Source organism: Polypterus senegalus, chromosome 2 (genome assembly GCF_016835505.1).
Source record: "Polypterus senegalus isolate Bchr_013 chromosome 2, ASM1683550v1, whole genome shotgun sequence".
Taxonomy (NCBI): domain Eukaryota; kingdom Metazoa; phylum Chordata; class Cladistia; order Polypteriformes; family Polypteridae; genus Polypterus; species Polypterus senegalus.
Window position 1 is genome coordinate 321,402,241 of NC_053155.1, and position 23,542 is coordinate 321,425,782.

Sequence of the window (23,542 nt, forward strand, 5' to 3'; positions counted from 1 at the left end):
ATAAGGGAAGAGAATATAATAGGAATAAACCCTACAAGTGCATCTCGACTGCTATTCTGCCAAAAGTGAATGAGGGATCAGGAGGTGAAACGCAGTTAGAAAAACAAGTCGACGTTTGTCTCTGGTAAATCTGTAAACCGAGGCTTGAAGCCAAACATAAAAGGAAACTGACGTCAAAATTCAACAGCAGATTTGTTTGTATCCACAATCTTGGACGTGGTGTGTAGCAGTATGTGCATCTCAGGAACTGCAGGTCTGACATTGTGGTCAGCAGCACAGGAGCGCCGCAGCGGACTGGACTTTCTCTGGTCCTGTTCAGCCAAGATACATCAGACTTCCAATACAACTCGGAGTCCTGCCACGTGACGACACTGCTATGGTGGGCTGCATCAGGAGTGGGCAGGAGGAGGAGTATAGGAACGTAATCAAGGACTTTGTTAGATGGTGCGACTCAAACCACCTACACCTGAACACCAGCAAAACCAAGGAGCTGGTGGTGGATTTTAGGAGGACCAGGCCCCTCACGGACCCTGTGATCATCAGAGGTGACTGTGCAGAGGGTACAGACCTAGAAATACCTGGGACTGCAGTGTGCATAGTATCTATCTATCTATCTATTATATAGCACCTTTCCTATCTATCTATCTATCTATCTATCTAACAGGCCTCTTGTTTAAACGGTGCCAGGCAAGTGACATAGCGAGGCACAAACCTGACACCATCACCCTGGCAACACCAAAACGATACAGGCAGCAACCAATAGCAGTGCAGGACAATAAAAACAAGAAATGAAAGAAGTTTGGCTGCTATAAAATGAATTCTATAAAAGAAATGAGATCTCCAACCTATAAAACTCAGGAATGAATATAACAAGTTCCCAAAACAGCAAAGGAAAAAACGGAAAACGCTTTAAAACAAACCAAAGAAGCCCTTTTGATTTAAAATGTCATTCTTGCATCATAACTTTCATTTTTTTTAAATGATACACTTCGGATGCCATCCTACTCACCCGCTCTCCGATTTCCGTCTGGTCCCCGTGTGGCAGAAGCTCCAGGTCTGGCAGGAGGCAGCACGCCTCCATAACCAGGTGGTAGCGGCTCTCAATCATTTCGGCACCAAAGAGAATATTTTCTTGAAGAGTAGCATTTTGAATCCAGGCCTGCTGGGATACGTAAGCGACTGTGCCCTGGAGAGGAGGTCAAGTGCATCATTACGAGAGCTCAGAGGGCACCTCGAATAATCTGAGAGCAGTGAAGCGGACCGCTGGCTTGGCGAGCTCAGTCAGGCCTTCATTAGAGAACGTTTTAGACACTGACGTGTGCATTTTGCCAATTTCAGTCCACCTGTACTGCCCAGCACTCTCATTGCTGTGCCCAACACCTTAATCCTTGGACGCCACACACATAAAATAAAAGAGGCTCAAAAGGACCAAGACTTTCACTGCTCGGGATGCCCCGTTTCATACCTGCAGGAATTTGGAAGAGGCTTTTATGAAATACGTTATGGCGCATGATGAAGACAACACGTCCCACTGACCTTTCTCTGGAGGAGGCCTTCAACCTTTTCCATCTCTCCAAGGATAGCCGAGAGTAAAGAGGATTTACCGGCGCCAACCTGCCCGACCACAGCAACGAGCGACTCATCAGCTATTTTCAAATTTAACCTGAAAATAACAAAATACACTGAAATGAAAATACCTGATCAGAGGTCAACGACGCAAAACATCCACAGACGCAGCATCAAATTTCGGTGTAGCCACTAAAGTGGGACTTGTGGCACCAGCATGAATCAACCTGTTAGGTGACAGCAGGGATGCCCAACAATGGAGATAGCAGAGGGGCACAGAATGAAGACAAAATCGAATGCCATGGCGACCAATGGGGCTCCTGTATGTCAACAGCAATGTGACTGTGTAGCACCTGACTGGCACGGGGCCTGCCAAGTCAGAAGTTTTCTCTCTTTTTAGTCCGTCTTTATTTACTGATGTATTTATTCATTTAATAATCCTCTGTAAAAAGCCAAATTAAGTTTGATCTATCTGTCTGTTCACAACACACTGATGTCTCAAACTCTGAAGACCTACTGCACTTCTTCAGCTTTTGAAATGCCATTACACTCCAAAAAGATCTTAACAGCTAATTAGAGATTCCCTAAATGGCCTTTGGTGATGACAGGCCCCTTGACAAATGAACTTACCCCTGACTGATTTATTCTCATTTGATTTGTTTTAATTGCTTTCTAACAGGGTGGTGCAGAATCGTAGACGTCACTGCCTTGTGTCCTCCTAGGACAGCTGTGGGGTCCTTGCTCATCTTTTTTTTTATTTCCACTCTCTTTCTTATCCAAGAAGTGGCATCATGTGTGTGTGTGGGCACACACACCCTGAATCTGCCCGTTTTATAAATCAGTGACAACTTAAAGAAACAAAATTACAGAAAACACAAAGTGTAGGGACAGTTGCTGTTCATAAACCATAAAAACTGGGCGTCTCTCACTCTCTCAATGCAGCACATCCAGTCTTCTCCCAACGAAACGAGGCATCGACAAATCCAACAGCATGGCCTGCAGAAAACAAGAAGTGAATGAACATGAAAGGGTACGACGATAAAGTATAACACGCCTGGCAGTGGATTCACAACTGCACCTTCTGCATGCTTGATTGGGTTGTACTTTACATTTGCCATTGCTGCCCATCAATCTCCATTCAGTAACCCATAATGACAAAGTGAGGAACACATTTTCAGAAAGGTCTGCCTGCACATTTATTAAAAATCAAAAACCCTAAATTCAGTATTAGCTTGATGTCCCCCTGGCAGAACTCTTGGTAGTCCTCTACAACCTTTACACCCCTGGAGTTGGGCACTTGATCCCACTCTTCCAGGCAGATCCTCTCAAGTTCAGTCAGCCTGTGACCCATCACACATGTTCTTTCAAGGACACACTGAGACTTGTCCTGACGCCATGCCAGCCTTGTGTTTGCTGCACACTTCAGGTCATCACCATGCTGAAAGGTGCCCCAATCTCACGTGGCATGCACTCTGGAGCAGGTTTTCTTCAGGGACCTCTCTCTGTTCAATTCTGACCAGTCTCCCTGTCCTCACTGCACAATGCTGCCACCACCAAGCTTCAAAGTAGGGATGGCATTAGGCAGGTGATGAGTAGTGCCTGGTCTTCCCTGATACTGTGGTCATTGTCATGGCCATGTAGATTCCACCTCAAGCAGACACTCACACTGCCCAAACAGAAGTGGATGAGACACTCAGTTGGCACTAGCGTGATAGCCAGGATGCTGCCCTCTTGGTGGTTGGTGATTTCATCTACTGTAGACTAATCTGAAAATCGTAATGCACATCACAAGTACTACCAGAGGAGACAGGACACTTGACAGTGTGGCAGACGATCAGGGACCTTGCCCCACTGGGACGCCTGGAACAAGGAAGGACCGGGAGAGGGACAGTATATTCTCCTGGATGCAAGAGGACGGCCCCCCATGGATTCCTCCATGGCCACAGATACAGAGCTGGGAAGCTCATCCCTGTAGGGGTCCGTGGCTGCCACCAGGGGGCGCCTGGATGGTTCCCTAGCCATGAACACACCAGGAAGTGCTGCCGGAAGATCATCAGGGAGCACCTGCAGCACATCCGGGTGTGTCATAAAAGGGGCCGCCTCACTGCATTTGGGGGCCGGAGTCAGGTGGAAGAGGATGGAGCTTGCAAGGAATGGAGTAGAGGTGGCAATAGAGAGAAGAAAGGAAAAGACTGAGTTATTGTGAGTCTTTGGGCACTGTGTGTGTGCTGTGTGAGCAGAGGAAAACCAAGTGTGTGTTGTGGACATCTGAATGTCTCGGTGTCTGTCCGTGCCCAGGGTTATCTCTCACAGCAGGATACTTGGCCACTGCTATGCACCATATATAGAGATGGGCTTACAGCATCAGCCCCTTCTGACCATGCCACCATGGTTCTTATGCCCAGATATAAACCAAAACTAATGCAGGAAGCTCAAGTCATGCGTGATGTTGAATGTTTGACAGACCAATCAGAGGCCACTCTCCACAGGACGCGATCGGTGCTGCCGACAGGAGTACGCCAAGCTCATTTCTGACGTTAACATCGATGCGTCTAAAGAAGCTGTGATACGATTTACTGGATATCTCGTAAAACATACCGATACCAAAGGTCACCCTCAGGACTTACCCAAAGCAGAAACCATAGGTGAGTAAAATCATGAAGCGCTGCGTACAACTAAGGGTTGTGTCTGGGAATATGGAGGATTACAAAACTGCCTCGTACAATCTAAGACGGCCATTAAGGCTGCTAAAGCGATGACGTGGGAAGAAAGTAAAAAGGCAATTTGAACAGTCGTATCCTAGGCGTATGTGGCAAGGACTGCGGTCAGTAGCAGACTAAACAGCTCCACCAATGTACCAGCCTGAATGACTATCACCCCATCACACTAACGCCTACAGCAATGACGTGCGTCAAGAGGCCACTCGATAAAAGCATATTCTGTATGCCCTTCTCTGCCTAAAGATCTGGATCCATTACAGCAGATCCACGAATGATGATGTCATCACCTCGAACTGTATTGGCAACCTGGACAAGAGAGAGAATGAAGTGCTATTTAAAACTGCAGTTCCACATTTAACACCGTAAACCCCATAAGCTCATCACCAGACCTGCGTCTGAACATTTCATTGGGCAGCTGGGTTAGTAACTTCCTGACAGGGAGACCCCTGGTGGTTTGAGGGAGTGGCCACACCTCATCATCCCTCACTCTCGTCACAGGGGCTCCACAGGACTGTGTACCAGGCCCTCTGATGTACTCCATCTGCACGTGTGATTGCACCCGACTCTTAAATCATTGTCATGTTTACTGATGACACAACCATGGCAGGCATGATATCTGACAATAATGAGGAGGCTTAGATGGATGACACGGAGAGTCTGGTGGTCAGTCTGGTGTCAGGACAAGACCAGCAAGATAAAGGAGCGGGTTATGGACTTTGGGAGAAAAGAGCAGTGGCAGAAGCACCAACTCAGTGTTAAAAGCACTCAGGTGAAGATGGCGGATGGTTTCAGATACCTCGGTGTCCACGTCACAGAGGACCTGACCTGATCCAAGCACACTGACACCTTGGTAAAGAAAGCATGACAGTGTCTTTAGGTTTCAGGCTGCCTGCAACAGGACCACAAGGCTGTGCAGAGAATGTGTGGTCAGCTGAAGACAACGTCTGAGACATCTACACCAAGCAATGCTGGGCCAGGGCAAAGGAAACGATCAAAGATGACAAATAAAATTGGACTTTACTTTGTTAGCGCCCTGTTGAAACAATCCCATCAATTAGGATTTTTGATTAGAGTTTCCGTTTCAGCGAACAGATGAACGTTCTTCTGCTTCTGATCTTTGCTTGCCGTGTTTATCTCCTGATCCCTTTTTGCTGCCTCATTTTACCTTTTAGCCTAAACACCCAAAGTCAAGTGAACGTTTGAGATGTTCTATTTAACAGGTTTGACTTTGTCGTTAGTCGTGGGTGGGCTCCGAGTACACGAGCGCTGACCACCAATGAATGCTCATCTGGCAGCACAATGCACAGAGCACAGCGACAAGGAATAAGGAAGGCGGGAGTTTCAAACCTTACAGGCAGAAGAGAAGCTCATTTGTCTGCTGGTGTCTCCTCTTATGACAGGGATGAGGTTGCGGCTGAACTTGCTGTGCCTGTTGACCGTTCATACAGCACTGGATCCATCAGGCAGCACTCACTCTACTGGCTGCCTCTAAAGGTGCGAACTGCTGCATTTTACATTCCAGTCGTGTAAGCTGACATCAGGAGATCATGCTCTGCAGCTTAAGTCACATAAAGTGACATCAGCTTTAGTGAAAGTCACAAACATGTTGGTAATCAAAAGACACAAAATCTGCTGCTGAAGCCAAAACAAGAACTGAAAGACAAAGTCAAAGAGGACTGTGAAAAGATTTCAAAAGGCACGCACAAAGTTTTCTGTTATTATTATCCTTAATCACGGATGATAAAAGACACATAGTGCTGGTAAAGTGTCATGTCTATGACATCAGACACCGCAATGTTTGAAACCTCGTCCCCTCCAGCAACTGGCAGCAGTGGGACCAATGAAATGGCTGTGCCTATAAATCAAACAAAACGGCATCACACTTTAAAGGTAAGCTGGGAAGGCTAAAAATAAATATGTCAGTATCAAAAACCCTGAATACACACATACTGTACATTTCATAGGAAATCTGCCTTTTTAAAATCCATAAGAATTATTCAAAATACGAGACTCGTAACAGAAGTGACTTCATAATTGTGGAGTCAAGTACGCGTGCTGCTGAGCGATGGCTACCTACCTCCAAGGTACTCCGTCTGAACGCTAGTGGGGTCAAGTTCATCGCAGCAGATAAATCTCTCCAGCCGGCCCAGAGATATTTTTGTCTAAACAAACAGAGAAACAGAGGAAATGTGAGAACCTAAATGCCATTTTATACGAAGTGATCAGGAGATGGCTGTGCAGACACAGGTGCCGTTTAGCTCCTTTGGAATCTGACACTGAGAGAATGAGAGAAGCTGTAAATGACGACCGCGGAAGAGTCCATAGGCCATCGATTCTAAGAGGACAGCACTGACAGTGTGGCTATGCAGGCATACATGACCATGACGGCATTTTATCAAACACTAGCCATCGCTTGCAGCTCAGCTGGTGTAGTAGTGAAACTTTAAAAATCAATAAATAAACAGGTATCGCTAGCTAAGAGGGGGCGAGGTACACTCTAAAACACAGAAGGCCCTGCCGACTCCCTAATCCTGACGTCACAGCTCCACCTCCCCTCGAGGTGTCTCAGATTTACGTGAATATATCACTCCTGCAAGTGAACGATGATACTTAGCAAGGTGAGAGAAGTCGCAAAACCAACCGGAATGTTCAAGGAAATTATAGAAAAGAAATCTGATCTAAATCGGTGAAGTCGTTCTCTCGTGAAAAGCAGACGGACAGATGTAGGATTTTATATATAGAGAGATGTTAAGAAATGTTAACCTACAGTGAATGTCAATACTTTAATGTGCTCCCCTCTCATGGGTAGCCACTGGACTGAGAATCCCTCGGCTGTTAGTTCAGCTCTCCTGGCCGAGTCACTATAAAGTCCCGATCTTGGAAGTCATCACAATGGCTGTTGACCGGTGTTGTATTGCGTCTTCTGGCTGGAGTGACCGACTTCAAAAATCCTTCCATCCCTTTTCTGAATCTCTTTATCCCATTGTGGGATCGTAGACAAAGAAGTCCTCTCATGGCATCGCTGAGCACAAGACAGAAACCAGCTTTGTAGACACACACACTCAGACTCCTTCACAGCACCATAATTTGGAGTCGCCCATAAGCCTCAGTTGCTCATCTACGGGAAGAACATCAACTATAACTGCAGATCTGCTAGGCTGACCACGTTGGCATTCACCCAAACGTCCGTGAAGATGTGACGAAGTCCCATTACCCAATATGCCACGCCGCCATCTGCTTGTATGATTCATGCAATTCACTTCTTAATGGCGCTCTAATGTGCTTCATGGCATTGACTGTGGAGGATCATGGGAACACACAGACCCTGATGGTTATTCCAATGGACTGACTGAGGCCCTCATGCATGTTTTACTTGCTTCTCCCATTTTAATCCAAACTGTGCAGTTGGCAAGCGGGTTTTTGAATGGTCTCCTGTCGTTAGTCATAGGGTCTCGGTGATGTGTGTATGTATGACTGCGCGCCTTCACTATTCTGCAACTGTTTAAAATGAATATTGTTTAACATCTGTTATTTATGTCATTTGTATGTCAGGTTGTGTTCTGGTAGAAGAAGCTCCAAGATAAATTCCTGTACATTTCATACTGGTGAATGAATAAAACCAAAAAAGGGAATTTGGATTTGGATTCCACTGGATGAGCCTTATTGCTCCATTCATCTCATTCATAATTACAGACATATGAAAAAGTTTGTGACCCCTCTCAGCCTGCATAATAAGTGACTCTCCTTTCAACAGTAAAGATAACAGTGGTACGTCTTTCATTTTCTAGGAACATCTGAGTACTCCGGTGTTTTCCGAACAAAGATTTTTAGTGACGCAGTATTTAGTTGTATTAAATTAAATGTGAAAAACTGGCTGTGCACAAATGTGGGTCCCCTTGTCATTGTGCTGATTTGAATGCCTGTCACTGCTCAATTCCCAGACTTTTTCATATGACTGTACAGTATATACAGTTAGTATTTGAACAGCAACACCGTTTTCATCATTTTGGCTCAGTAGACAGCTGCCCTGGCACAGCATCAGTGGAGTGGAAAGCCAGCGCTTGGAGATGGCCGTGTGTTCAGAGTTCAGGCAGTCATCGTGAAATCATGATACTGCATATTGAAAATGATCCTCAAATTGATGATGATGTTAGTTTGTCCAAATACTTTTGAGACCCTGGAAATGGGGGCTATGCAGAAAAATGTCATTTCTAAACGGCTGACACGATATTTTTGGTAAACGCCTTACATTACATCTGAAAGTCTACAATCACATGAGGACTGTTTTATTTCAAATCCATTGCCCAAATACTTATGGAACGGAGAGTAAAGGCACTATATAATTAATAGGCAGACAGATATGAACGGCACTATACGATGACAGATAGACAATTTAACAAGCAACAACCGCCGACTCAGACACACATGACAATTATTAAAAAGAACATCTTCTGGCTTGGCTACTGATGGCAGGCACTATAAAGGCATATTGCCGTAAGTATGAAGGAGCCCCCTTATTGTTTCTTGACACACTTCTGTTGGCTAAACGTCCTCAGTGCTGGGGTGTCAATCAGACATTTTCTATCCTTCAAACACAAACTGACATTTCTGTGACTCATCTGATGGCGTTGTGTTCAGGCTCAAGACTTTGCATATGGCGGAGGTGTTGCATTTACTCTTTATTTCATGTAATCTTAGAAAGTGAAAGTTTTGAGTTAAACTCATATTAATGTTTGCTTAATTTGAATAGAATGTAATTTCTTTCATAGTCATAGTTAATGGTGTATTGATTTCCCCCTATAAGTCAGTAAGAGAGAGAACTTTCTGACTATAACTGTTATAATTGTGTCAGTTGTGTTTAGAACTGGTCCCAGTAAAGAGGGACCCATTTTCATCTCAGAGATGGGATAGGCATACAGTTTTCTGACCGTCATCGTTTTGAAATGGTTCAGAAATGTAAATAGTAACGATTTGAGATGTAACAAGAATTAAGCTTTGAACAGAATTTTTCTTAACAAGAATTTTTCTTTTTTTTTTTGCTATTCTTTTTTGTGTGAACTGTTTTACTTTGAAATTTAACTAAACTTTTAAAAATGAAGACATTTTGTCTGTGGAATCATTTCTGTGTGTCAGGCTTTTGTTGAATCCCATTTTTTGAGTTAGAGCTGCTGAACTTTGGCAAGTTTGGAAAAACGCAGCTACATTTCGTAATTTTATTTGTCACGTTATGTTGTTAGTTCTCTTTTTGATCATTTGGTTCTCTTGGGGCTTTTCTCCTGTGTCTGATTTATTTATTGATTATTTTTCCATTTTGCAGTATGTTACTGTGTTCTCCATGTCATTGCCCTGCGCCCTTAATGTGGTGCCTCAAGGGGTGGGGTCTCCTAACACCGCAGCTGCGAGACCACCACAGCAGCCCTAAAGCAGTAGCGGCAGCTCTGGCATTGTGTTGAGTCTGAGGCAGACCTCCTGTGCTCTGCTTGCATTTACTGGTGTTACGTTTCAAACAGCCTTCATTCCCTCGTTTGTCCTTTCCTGTTCGTTGTTTTCTGAACTAATATTTGTCATGCTGGTTTTGTTATTATATCATTTTGTTAAGGTCCTGATCTGGTTTTGCTCCTTTTTTGAGGCTTTACAAACTTTTCATCATTTTGTGTGCCTGCTTCACTACAACTGGCAGGGCCGGGTTTACATGTTTCTACGCCCTAGGCCAAAGCACATAATTATGCGCCAAAAAATGTTAATTTATAAATTTCAATTTAATATGTAATACTTTATTTTTGAAACATATAAGCAGTTAATACAATCTTTGAACCACATTATATTTTTAATTCAAAACTACACTACTACACTATTTATGAAATTGCATAACATTAACACCTACAAAAAAACTTTCCATTGAATTTCTTCAAGTCGTTTTAAGTATCTACTAGAATTTCTTCCTTCGCACTTTTGTCCATGAAAAGGCTTCAATTGTTTCACTGAAGTCGAGTCCGGCTTTCAGGCTTACGGCCCTGAGTAAACTAAACTGTATATAAAAGTAGTAAGAAAATATTTTGTGTACCTACTATCAATAGATATGTAGAAGTCAAGAGATATGAGTGTAATGAATCACTTGGAAGACGTCACTGGTCATCAGAAAAGCATTATGACCATCGATTGCTAAATCAAACGCTGCCTTGCGACATTCATCCTTGTCATCTGTAACTTTTCCGTAAGCTTTTTCTAAAGACAAAATATATTCAAACTTTTCCATCAGTCTTATTTTCTATTACTCTTTGTTCCAGTGGTATTATTATCATTCTTGTAATAAATACCATGCTGCTTTTAGCTTTCTATGCTTTGTCTTAATGTCTAGAGTGATTGAAGTAATAAGTTAGATTTCTTTAAGCACCTGGTGCAGTCGGAGATTTGCCATACGCTCTGTGCTGCGAGGTTTATTAAGGCTGAGGGCGAGAGCTCCACTCAATAGTAGGGAACAGGACATAAAGATGGTATTGTTGGCTGATAAATGGCCTATAATCAAGAGTGCTGAGTCTTTGTATGTTTAAATGTATTCTTGTAGACTAAAAGTAATATTTCTGTCTGAGATATCACTAAAACATCATATGTTGTTTGTGCCGATAGGTCACTTGAAGTGCTGAGAAAGTGACAGGCTGTGTTATTCCTAAGGCACTTGTGTGGTTTAAAGTGCCAGAGGTGAACCAGCTGTGTGTGTGTCATTCATGGGGCCCTGTTGTGGTGAGGGTCTGTGTGTGTGTGTATATATATATCTATGTATGTGTGTGTTCATCTTAAAATGCAACCAACCCGATAACGAACTTGACGAGAACACTTGCCCTTGAGAGAACAGGTAAAGGGTAAGTAGAAGGAAATACTACGATAATACACACAAGATTTATGCTGAATGTGTGAGACAGAAATAGCAAATGCTTTTTGCCTGTGACTGAACAAGACAGCGCAAGCTGTAGAGATGAGCAACGTAAATGTACCGCTCAATTTATTTAATGTATATAGACGTAAATTTAAAAAACAGCATTTTATATGGCCTTTTCAAAATAATACTACTAAATATTTGTAAATATTTGGTTGCTATTTCTTCTGTATATACGCCCCCCTGACTGCTGCGCCCTAGGCCATGGCCTAGGTTGGCCTTATGGGAAATCCGACATCTCACTACAAGTGTCCCTACTTTTCATCTTGTTTTACGATTTATTGGATTTGTCTGTTTTAGGTTTTGCATTCTACCCTTTGCATGGCCTGCTAATTTATAAGGAGACCTGAGGCAGCCAGACAGCTATGAGAGAACACTACCAGGAGTTCTTTTCGGTAGTGCTGGCTCCAGTTATTGCTCAGGACTTTCTTCCATAAGTGACTGCTAAGGAAGGTCTCACCATCTCTTTCATTACTGACCAGTTTTTTGCTGCAAATTAACTTCTTTGGCCTTAGTTTTAATTAACTTGACTCAAACCCTTTAGTTGTCTCTTTTTCCTTATTTAGCAGCCAAACAATAATGAGCCACAAAAAAAGCCGCCACACGACCAGCTCAACTGTGCCATCACATAATATGTGGAAATAGAGAAAGGTGATGGTGTCGGTAAGGCTGATCTCTCAGGTCACCAAAACATTTTAATGATGTTCTTAGAAAAAAGAGAAAAATCAACCGTTTGGGAATTTTCTGCTATGGCAGAATGAGAGCAGTAAAAAAGCATTGGAATTAAACATTAATTGATTAAAATCAACAGGTTTAATTAACAGCAAGAATCAGCAACTCATTAAGAAATTGGTTGGAGTTTGAAGCCCCAGTTTAGCTGGTCATCTGTTGGCTTGTTTCACGTCTCATTTCTGTTTGGCTGTCATTCAATGAAGAAAAGAATCAATTCAGAGGAGTGAATCCTTAAAAACAGGACAATTAAAATGAAGGGAAAAGAAGTGAATTAGCAGAGAAAACTGGTCACTAAAGAAGAAGACGGTTAGAATGAAAAGCTGCAGCCACTGTGGCCCTCCAGGCCCGGAGTTCGACACCCCTGGCTTATTGCATGATGAAGGCCCAGTGAGCGGTTTGCTGCCTTTGTGTATTTCTGTTACGCCTGTCTGTTCATTTGATTGTTAATAGAGCTCCTGATTTATCTTTTTTGGGTTTGGAGTCTGCACAAGTGCACCCACTGTGGGCTAGTTACCTGCAGATCTGCACACACACACACATTTCTAGACTGTTCTTGTTGATTTTTTTAAGCGTTGACTTCAGTGTTTCATTCTCAGTTCTCTCGCAAAACACAAACGCGCTTTCTCTTCTTTTTATTTTTACTTCAGCATAGTGCGAGTGACGCGTCTTTGATGTTTTTAATTCTTTAGGTTTCTTCAGAACAGAGATTTTTTTTAGCGTACCTGAACAATGGAAGAGATCACCGTTGGCAGGTCAAACAGAGGGAGTCGTAGAATATTAAACAGAGAAATGGAGGTGAAAACTGTGGAAGCCGTTAAAACGTTTTCATTATCCGTCATAACAAACACTCCAAAGCTGGCCATAGAAACCTGGAAATGATAATAAAAAATGTTCATTAATCCAGGAATGTGAAGGCTCCGGAGCTGCACAGAGCACAGAGCTTGTGATGAGTAAAACATCTCTAGAGACGGGCGTGAAAGTGTCATGGCGGTCTTACCAGGAAAGGCACACAGGTCAGCGTCAGCATGGAGAAGGCAGTCAGGTAGCCCGAAGACTTCAGCACCTCCATCTCTCCTTCTCGTACTTTCACGATTTTTTGAAGGAATGAAGGTTCCCAGGCGTACAACTTGAGGATCTAAAGTAAGGACAGAGGACCATTGGTCATCGGTGTTGACCCAGCAATTTGACGAGACCCACTTTCATGCTCACCAAACATCACACGACGCCTAGTACTCCAGATGCTTGCGGCTTTGGCCATTAAACTTGAAGTTACATTTATTGCTTACTTATTCGCAATGAGTCTGGTACCCTCTAAGAAGCAGTCTGCCCGACACGCGAACTTTGGTGGAATATTTGGCTTATTTCTGATTCCTACTAAATGACTTAATGATAGAAAAAAAAAAAAAACTGATAACATGGGGCGGCACAGTGGGTAGCGCTGCTGCCTCACAGTTAGGAGACCCGTCTGGGTTTGCTTCCCAGGTCCTCCCTGTGTGGAGTTTACTTGTTCTCCTCGTGTCTGCGTGGGTTTCCTCCCACAGTCCAAAGACATGCAGGTTAGATGCATTGGTGGTCCTAAATTGTCCCCGGTGTGTGGGTGTGGGTGTGCATGCCCTGCAGGTGGCTGGCGCCCTGCCTAGGGTTTGTTTCCTGCCTTGCACCCTGTGTTGGCTGGGATTGGCTCCAGCGGACCCCTGTGACCCTGTAGTTAGGATATAGCAGGGTGGATAATGGATGGATGGAACTGATAACATGTCAGAAACTTGAATGTTGTCTCCAGTTACTTTCTGTTTCACATAAACAAAAAAAGCCTTGGGTTTTGTTACGCCTTTGGTCAAAATCATAACTTACTGACTATGACTTGCAACCAGCATCGTGGACTGGCAAAGCTACTGCAAAGTGGCGAAGTATGTGTGTGGCAAGTGTGTGTTTGTCCTGCGATGGGCTGCCATCCAGTCCAGGCATCGCTCCTGCCCTGCGCAGGATGTTAGTGAGGCTCCAGACTGAGTTTGATGGTCAAGCCAGTGCTGTAGCCCAGTCCAGGCCTCAGTCAGGTGAGACTGCTGTGCTCGCTAATGTGCCCAAACCGCCCCGTCCAAGGACGCTGAGGAAGGAACTGAGATCTAATACCAGCACATGAAAAAGTGTAATCTTAACAACAAGCATTACCTTAATTCCATGCAATATTTCATTTAGCAGTTTAAGGCGCTGGTCTTTGGCCTTCATGTGGGTTTTCTGAAGATAAGAAAAGACATAAAGAGAAACAGTTAGACAGTTGAGGCTGTGGCACTGGGGGTAGATGGCAAACTTCCAAGCATCACCTATCAGTTATTAGACAAATTCTGTGTCACATAATGCTAGTCTTCAAATTCTTAGTTCATAAAAAGATGAAAGATATTGAACTTCTTCTTTTGGCTGCTCCCGTTAGGGGTTGCCACAGCAGATCATCTTTTTCCATATCTTCCTGTCCTCGTCATCCTGCTCTGTCACACCCATCACCTGCATGTCCCCTCTCATCACATCCATAAGCCTCCTCTTAGGCCTTCCTCTTCTCCTCTTCCCTGGCAGCTCTATCCTTAACATGCTTCTCCCAATATACTCCTCATCTCTCCTCTGCACATGTCCAAACCAACGCAATCTCGCCTCTCTGACTTTGTCTCCCAACCGTCCAACTTGAGCTGACCCTCTACTGTAATGTCCTCCTTTCTAAGATATTTTACTGCTTACTTTAATTCCTTTTAATTATTTTACTGTCCTCTGTGGGTGCCAAGACAGACAGCACAGTAACGATTAAGGAGGCTAACAAGATTTCCGTTCCACAGCACAATATGAGGAGGCCACGATTAAGCGATTTTGAACAGTAGGGCTCAACTGCCCTCTCTCTCCATAAAAATGAGAGACTATTCATTTCTTTGTAAGTGAGTGTAATAAGAATATAAGTTTAATGTCACTGTGCTCTGTACAAAAATTATTTTATAAATCCACTCACATGTACAGGCCAGAGTTAGCACACAGGGGCTCTCAGCATTTAGAAGTGCTAGGCAAGCATTTGTATGAGTATATGTTAGAGATGAAATGGAATCTTTTCCTTTCCCTTGTTTGGAGCCTAAGTAAGGGTCTGCACGTGGAGAAGACAGTATATAAGACTTGGACAGCAGCTAAATACCTTGAAGCCGATGCACGGATGGGTGATAACGTCAACTGTCCTGAAAATCCTTTCAACGCAGCGACGAAAAATGACAAACTATACGCAAAGCGTTGTCATGGCTTCCTTCGTCTGTTATGCCGCGTACATCGTCATTAAAGAAAGCTGTTATTTTCTGTGATTTTTACCGCCGTTTCCCTAAGGGAGGGATATCGCCTTATTACATTAAACCGCTATAGTTTTGGGTTACGTAAAACGCCGCAATTAAAAAGAACTTATTCCCACTAGGGAGCTAGAGACCCTTAGAGGAAACAGTGAGCAAACTTACACATTACACAGCAGGGGATCAAATACCCATTTCCCCCACTGTATCTCCGGTCTTGTGGTGTTTGCAGGTTGGCGAGGGCCCAGGCTCTGAGGAGGTGCCCACTATCACCTGAAAGGAAGACCACACCAGTTGTGCTGTGTGTTACATGACATAACCGGTAATGGTAGTGTTAGCTCTTTCCAATGTCAGGACTGCAATTATTATTTGTCTCATGGTGATGACGAAAGGCTAATAACCTAATTTAGACACCATTGAGACGCCCTCATTATATTACAGAGACCGTCAAGCCAAAAACACGTCATCCCTGTTCCGTGACAAGTTTAACAACTTCAGGCTATTTGGTGACGGGGCTTTTCAGCGTGAACTGGTTGACCCGTCAGAAATTTCGCAGTCATCGCTGAGCCGTGCCATTCCACCTGTATGGGATGGGATAATTAAGATGCTGCTCTGATTTCATTGTTCTGCTTCAGTTTTGTATCTTTCTGTAGATTTGTAAGTGAACAGGCCTAAACAGAAATCAAGATGTTCTCACTAAGAGCGAGAGGACATTAACAGTCAGGGGTTGGTGATTTGACAAAAAAATGAAAAACGGCTTCACAAAAAATGTGCAAAAATCAGGAAAACAGTAAATGAACCTACAACACCCGGTTGTGCAAACGTTTATCTTATATCTCACCTTTGGTTTTACAATGTCAGCAATTCTCATATAGCTACAACTTAGGCGTTTCACAGGGAGTTTTACTTTATTCTTTTTCTTAAAGCGTGTGGTGCAGCGGTCAGGAATTGCGATGCTCAGTGACGGACTGACTTTAGCTAAATGAATAATAAAACACGCCACACATTCCTCAAACTTTATTAGGACAGATGTAGATGATCTGGCAAGTGTCTGTCAGGGGACAACGCTAAAGAAACTAGAAATAATCTCAACTGACAACGGACATCCGTTACACGTAGATCTTAACTTCAGTAAATCAGGAAGGAGAGCCGCATTCTCACCTAGTTAAGACGCCTATATTATTTATGCTAGAAGAAATGACTTTTATTGCTTTTAATGAAGTGCTGAAAGAGAAGAACTCTCCGTACAAGAGCAGACATCACAGGCGACGCCACGGAAAACAGCGAACAGTTAAATCTGCTCCATGTTACTCAAGTTAGACAACTTATCTAATATCAGGACTTGAGAAAGACGTAATGATTGTTAGTTAAGGGCTGAAATGAATTGGGGGCATTTACTTTTTCACATCACTATATGCCCACCTGTCCACACATTTTTGAGCCATTTGACAGCAATATACAGTCACGTCATGGTGCACACAAAGCAGGAGCCTGGAGGGCGACTCATCACTGGACAAATTCTTAAAGTACGTGGGCTGAAGCTTTTAAACGTTAAAGCCGCTTTTTTATGTTTTGCTATTTTTTCAGGTCAGTTGACCTAATGATGGACGTACAGTTGAATGTACTGTAAGTCTTTAATGTCCTTACCTTTAGATGTTTCACTCTGGATGCCACAAACGCATTTAAAGGAATGACCAGCAGAAGGACGGCCAGCCCTGCCATGACGGCGGCTCCCAGTTCCTTCCACAGGAAGTAGACAGCTAATAGGATCTGAAATGGAGCGGACCACAGCAGGTTCATGTTTAAGGCCATGTCCATTAACTGCTGGGCATCTGCAGACATTAGGTTGACAACCTCTCCAGTTGTAAATTTCCGTCGAGAGGAATTTGTTATACTTAAAGCCTAGGAAACCAAAAAAGACATAAATAAGCAAGCAGCGGAGATCTGCACAAAGAGGAGTGCACGACAGATACATTCAGTCTAATACCGGACCCCCAAGATCCACGCTAGAGCCCACTTCCTTAAATCTTGAGGAACACATTTTACAAACACGCGTGTCCAGTGCACTCAAACAGACAATTAATGTGAGGAGACGAGTCTGGGAGCTGCAAAAGGACCCCGTGATTTAGCAAAGATCCCTGCCATGTCTGGAGCATCACAAGGAATTCCTGTCTGAGAACGAATGACGTCACAATCTTATGGCACCTCTTGCTGCAAACGAAATGCTAAGATTTCACCACAAAGATGATGATAATAATAATAATTATTAAAGTAATAGAAGAAGGAACACAAAATAAGGCAGGATACTGCGCTAAGCTGCACAGAATTATTGCCACTTGATCACAATATCAAGAATAAAGCAGTAACCAGTGCAGAGATGGAATGACCGAGACACACACACTGGAGGAGAGTAAAGCCCGACAACAGCCCGTGTTTTAACTATGAATGACCCACAGATGAACCTCGTAAAGTAACAGTTACTGAAACTAGTTGTGGCTGATCATGGTCACCAGTGTTCATCTTCCACAGTTATGTGCCGTGTCCCTCTCTCTGATCCCCCTTACCTCCTGCCAGGCTTTATCCAGTGCTCTGGGGGTCTCCACTTGCCTTCTTGAGCCTTGCCAGGCTTGTAAAACATAAGATGAATGTTCCAGGGGTTTGTGGAAGTGACAGCTCAGCGTACTTGTGTGACATTTCACTGTCAATCACCCATCCTGCCCTGTTTACCTTCAGGCTAGTATGTTGGCTACTGCAGTACGGTCTGCACCCACGACCCCCTGTGCATTAATATTGTGGTATTGCTTTGACTGAATATCATGCACACTTGGGGCAACGATCTATAACAAATGCACTCAAAGTCTGGGGCAAAATTCGAGAAATGGTTGGTTGTGCTGAACACAAAGTCCCTGTTGCAGAGCTGCATTTTCCCTGCGTAGAAAAATAGCTTATGGCGCAGGGCTTCTCTTTTTATGAGTTTATTGTTGTCCAGCGTTTCCAAAACATTCTTCCTCTACTGGGACGCGTGTGCCGATTTCTGTCTAAACGCCATCTTCTGGCAGCTCTTAGTGAGTTAGGACAGCTCACGAGTTCTCCTAAATCCTGGTGATGTTTGGTGTGGCTCCCTAATTTAGGCGAACTGATAAAAGGCCTTTACTTCTACACGTATGAGGAGGACCGGGTTTGGTCACTTTGTTCTTTATTTCGCCTTATACAATTTCTTGAATTAGGAATTTGTTAGTTTTCATATACCCCTTGAGGTCAGAGCGCAGGGTCAGCCATTGTACAGCATCTCTGGAGCAATTACAGGTTAAGGGTCTTGCTCAAGGGCCCAGCAGAGTAGGATCTCTTTTGGCAGTGATGGGGATTCAAACCAGCAACCTTCTGGATACCAGCGCAGATCCTTAGCCTCAGAGACACCACTCGGCCCCTAAATTGAGAACGTTTAGCCAATTACACCTGCTTTCCTACTTTGAGACACTTTATGATAAATACAAGTGCTGGTCTTATTTTTATTTTCCATTTGCAAAACATATTTTTTGTCGTATGGATAAGGATATCCTGTTAAAATATTCGGATCAACAAAAGGTGATCCATTGCAATTGTTTCTGAACATATTGTACAAGACTGTCCTAAAATCAGTCCCACACATTTGCTGTCACCAGTCTGATTTAGAGTCTCCAGTCAAGCCACCCTACCAGCCTGTCTTTGTACGCTACATTGGACTTAACATGGTGCCGAGTACAGGAAAGGACCCTTTTAAATAAATGCTAACAAGGTGCGACTGTGTGAAGCTGCAGGACATGATCAGGTCTACTAAAAACTGCGATGGTCCTGCGCACAGTAAAACCTTCTGAAATTCTGTCGTCAGTGGAAAACTTCAATGGCTTCACACCTGGCACGGCTTTCTCCAGTTTCAGTGGAGTCAGTGAGGTAGAAAACTTTATAAATCTGATTGTGTTTTCTCAATGCTGTATATATTTTCAAACCCAATTTCTAACATCAGTCACATCATGCATATGTTTGCACAGTAAAGTCATATGTGAAATGCCCAGGCTGCATGTTGTGTCCGCTAATCTGTCCAGACATGTCCCATGTGACCTTTCACACGTTTCCTCTTACCTTCTTGTATATTAATCCAATCACTGCAGTCTTAATTTTGGCAGCCGCTAACATGTTGAGGCGGTGATAAACTTGCAGGATTAACGTGTACGACGCGGCCACAAAAAGCACCAGAGCATACGTGGGACCACTCCAGTCTAACAGTGGCTGATTTTCACAGAAGGCAATGAGCAGCCTGCAAATATAAAACAAAACCACAGACATTGACAAGGAGTTCACTAAAGCACACTATAAGTGGACATGCGTTTGTTAAAATGACTTACAAAAATGTCAATTGATAAGAAAGAGCAAGTCAGAGACACACCTGTCACTAAATCTCACATACACGAGCATTTGGGCCTTTAAGCCCATAACACGTTGTCTCTTAAATTGTGTTGTTTCTGTGCAGCTTTGAAGGATTTAACTGCTTCTTAATCTGCTGGAACTGCGTTTATCTGGCAGTAGCGGACAGGAGTATTTTTAGGGGGACTGCAGGTTGGTGCTCCACAGATCTTTGGCTGACCCCAGCCAAACTGCTCACTGCTTTACTCACGTGTTGCGGTTCAACTTTATTGTTAAAACTCGGCAATCCAGCCAGATATAACATTTGTAGATTACGGCAGTTAAGACTAAATATTACGGTCAGACTGGCAGCACCATGTTTGACAACTGCTCTGATGTTCTTAACGGGGAACCTTGTGTTTGCTTTACATGAACATGGTGGGGCTCCTTTAAACTAAAACATTCGCCTTTTGTCTCACCTCCCCATCAGCTTGGGGACCTTCCTAACAAAGAGAGATTCTGCTCTCCGTTGAAGCCAATTTACATCCCCTGTCAATCTCACTGTGGTCCGGCACAGACATGGCTCTGCAGGCTTATCCTGATCAGGGTGAGAGTGAATAGAATCCAGTATATGGATGATGACATTATACGCCTGTTGAATGTTTGTGCTGAGAATTTCACACTGGCAGCAGTGATCTAAATCAGCGTCGTATCTCAAGGTCGTTCTTGTCCCGTGTACAGAGTCCACTGAGATTCTTCTACCCATCTATCTGTCCATCAGTCATATTGCTGCGTGTTTAGTGAATTTCTGACTTGCGTGTGCTCATCACTCTCCAGTGCCACGATCAGCGAGGACAGGTAACTGACTTTGAAACTGAGCACAGCTGGCGGGAATCAAGTTTCAATCAGATGACTCTTAGTATTCTGGTAATGGAGTGGATTTAGAAAGGGGGCAATTACTTTTTCACAGAGTGCCAGTTGGTACTGGACACATTTTGATGATTAGATGAATACAATTACTTAACAAAACATGTTATTTTTTTCCCAGTTGCTCTTTATTTAATAAGACTTGTCAAAAATCTGCACTCGTAAAGGAAATCAGGAAGGGTAAGATACCTTTTCACAGCACTGTATTTAAAAAAGAGAAAAGGAAACTCTCAAGCACAGTAGTTGCAACATAAACAGAGATTCTCAGTTGTATCTGTTGGCTGTGACTTGCTCAACCAACTCTCCATTTACAGACTTAAGAAGAGGAAGTTATCACATTTTAATAAATGCATTAAATAAAAGAGACACCATCCTTTTAAAAACTGATCCACTTCTGAGAAAACTGCAGCAGTGCCAGTACATGGTTGGCACGTGTATGTGACACATAGAGGGCATCCCAGAGCCCCAGGCTTCAAACACAAAAGCACCCACACAGTCAAAAATACAAATAAACTGAATTTTATTATACAATTCGTGGCTCTTTCTTCAATTCAATATTCTCCCTCCACACTCCTCCAGGCAAGCACTGCCCTCTTCCACCCGACTCCAGCTCACCTGGATGAGGTCAAGCGGATTCCTTTATGTTGGACCCAGGGGTACTTCCAGTGCCATAGCACTGAATGGCAGAAGCACTTCCAGGTCTGGTGGAGGTTCATCTCCATGCAGTGTCCTCTGGCAGCATCCAAGGACCCTGACAGGGTTGTCCCCCAGGACTACAAATCCCATGGATCCTTGTGGGTGTCCATACTGGGGACATGCCAGAGAAGCACTGCCATCTGTTCTACTGGGGAAGGAACTGCTCATGACAGACAGCCTCCCCCAGTCCCTCCATGAATCTTCCACCCCAACTGGGATAATAATTAAGCACCATCCCAGCCAGGTTATGCCTACATCTACACTCACCTAAAGGATTATTAGGACCACCATACTAATCCGGTGTTTGACCCCCTTTCGCCTTCAGAACTGCCTTAATTCTACGTGGCATTGATTCAACAAGGTGCTGAAAGCATTCTTTACAAATGTTGGCCCATATTGATAGGATAGCATCTTGCAGTTGATGGAGATTTGTGGGATGCACATCCAGGGCACGAAGCTCCCGTTCCACCACATCCCAAAGATGCTCTATTGGGTTGAGATCTGGTGACTGTGGGGGCCATTTTAGTACAGTGAACTCATTGTCATGTTCAAGAAACCAATTTGAAATGATTCGAGCTTTGTGACATGGTGCATTATCCTGCTGGAAGTAGCCATCAGAGGATGGGCACATGGTGGTCATGAAGGGATGGACATGGTCAGAAACAATGCTCAGGTAGCCGATGCCCAATTGGCACTAAGGGGCCTAAAGTGTGCCAAGAAAACATCCCCCACACCATTACACCACCACCACCAGCCTGCACAGTGGTAACAAGGCATGATGGATCCATGTTCTCATTCTGTTTACGCCAAATTCTGACTCTACCATTTGAATGTCTCAACAGAAATCGAGACTCATCAGACCAGGCAACATTTTTCCAGTCTTCAACTGTCCAATTTTGGTGAGCTCGTGCAAATTGTAGCCTCTTTTTCCTATTTGTAGTGGAGATGAGTGGTACCCGGTGGGGTCTTCTGCTGTTGTAGCCCATCCCCCTCAAGGCTGTGCGTGTTCACAAATGCTTTGCTGCATACCTCGGTTGTAACGAGTGGTTATTTCAGTCAAAGTTGCTCTTCTATCAGCTTGAATCAGTCGGCCCATTCATTCTCCTCTGACCTCTAGCATCAACAAGGCATTTTCGCCCACAGGACTGCCGCATACTGGATGTTTTTCCCTTTTCACACCATTCTTTGTAAACCCTAGAAATGGTTGTGCGTGAAAATCCCAGTAACTGAGCAGATTGTGAAATACTCAGACCGGCCCGTCTGGCACCAACAACCATGCCACGCTCCAAATTGCTTAAATCACCTTTCTTTCCCATTCTGACATTCAGTTTGGAGTTCAGGAGATTGTCTTGACCAGGACCACACCCCTAAATGCATTGAAGCAACTGCCATGTGATTGGTTGATTAGATAATTGCATTAATGAGAAATTGAACAGGTGTTCCTAATAATCCTTTAGGTGAGTGTATATAGTAATGACCATCCATTATGGTCTCCCAAAGGATCAACAAAAATTCTTGGAAAGCCCTCAAGCAGCTTACCCAATTACAAAGTCACAGGGTAACAGAAGCCAAATGTAGTAATACTGCAAGTATGGCAGGATCTGAGAAATCACGAATGGGATACCCACCATCACTGGGCACTCTGACACACCACACTCACTCATAATAAATCAGACCTGTCTTCGTGTCTGTCTAGTTAGGCTGATAGGTCCGTATGACCGGTCACTATCTGGGGAGTGCTACAAGTACTTGGGGGTCCACATCTGTTACACGTTCTGTAGCCAGTGGTAAAGGACAGAACTGGGTGCCATTATGAACGATGCTGCACTTCCACAAAGAGTACTTTCAGTCAATGAATTATCCTGCAGTAGTGTGTGGGGAACATGACGTTCATTTATACCAATGGCAATACGTCTGCATAATGCGTCACTGGGCCAGCGCTTTTTATCTTTAACCAAATCAGATGTTTTCTGTCATTTTAGTTATTCTGGTGTGTATTTGGGACAGGGTGGAAGTTGTCATAATTATTTATATAATTTATTTATTGAGTTTCTTTAAAAAGCCAAACTTACCCCTCTCTATCTATTTATCTATTAAATATAATCAGGCTCTCTCTTGATCTATGGATATACCATGTTACATACACATAGTGCATTAAATATTAATGTGGACAGAATGATAAAGGTGATGTTTTGAGTGACAGGAGCCCTTCGACGGATGAGGATTACATTTCATGCCCAGACTGATTAGTCAGCACTAGCGACAGGTTAACATCACCT

At 43.7% G+C, this 23,542-nt stretch overlaps 1 protein-coding gene across 1 annotated transcript in view; it reads right to left on the reverse strand.

Annotated features, from left to right (window-relative positions):
• The window catches only part of LOC120524644 (multidrug resistance-associated protein 1-like), a 104,469-nt gene that overhangs the window by 52,168 nt on the left and 28,759 nt on the right, over nucleotides 1-23,542 (reverse strand). The window contains exons 6-14 of the mRNA XM_039746471.1: nucleotides 19,380-19,554; nucleotides 16,908-17,162; nucleotides 14,122-14,187; nucleotides 12,950-13,087; nucleotides 12,675-12,821; nucleotides 6,364-6,448; nucleotides 2,496-2,562; nucleotides 1,537-1,663; nucleotides 1,010-1,186 (exon numbers count right to left, since the gene is read on the reverse strand). Of these exons, the coding sequence (XP_039602405.1) occupies nucleotides 1,010-1,186; nucleotides 1,537-1,663; nucleotides 2,496-2,562; nucleotides 6,364-6,448; nucleotides 12,675-12,821; nucleotides 12,950-13,087; nucleotides 14,122-14,187; nucleotides 16,908-17,162; nucleotides 19,380-19,554 (1,237 nt within the window). The remainder of the gene's footprint in view (nucleotides 1-1,009; nucleotides 1,187-1,536; nucleotides 1,664-2,495; nucleotides 2,563-6,363; nucleotides 6,449-12,674; nucleotides 12,822-12,949; nucleotides 13,088-14,121; nucleotides 14,188-16,907; nucleotides 17,163-19,379; nucleotides 19,555-23,542) is intronic.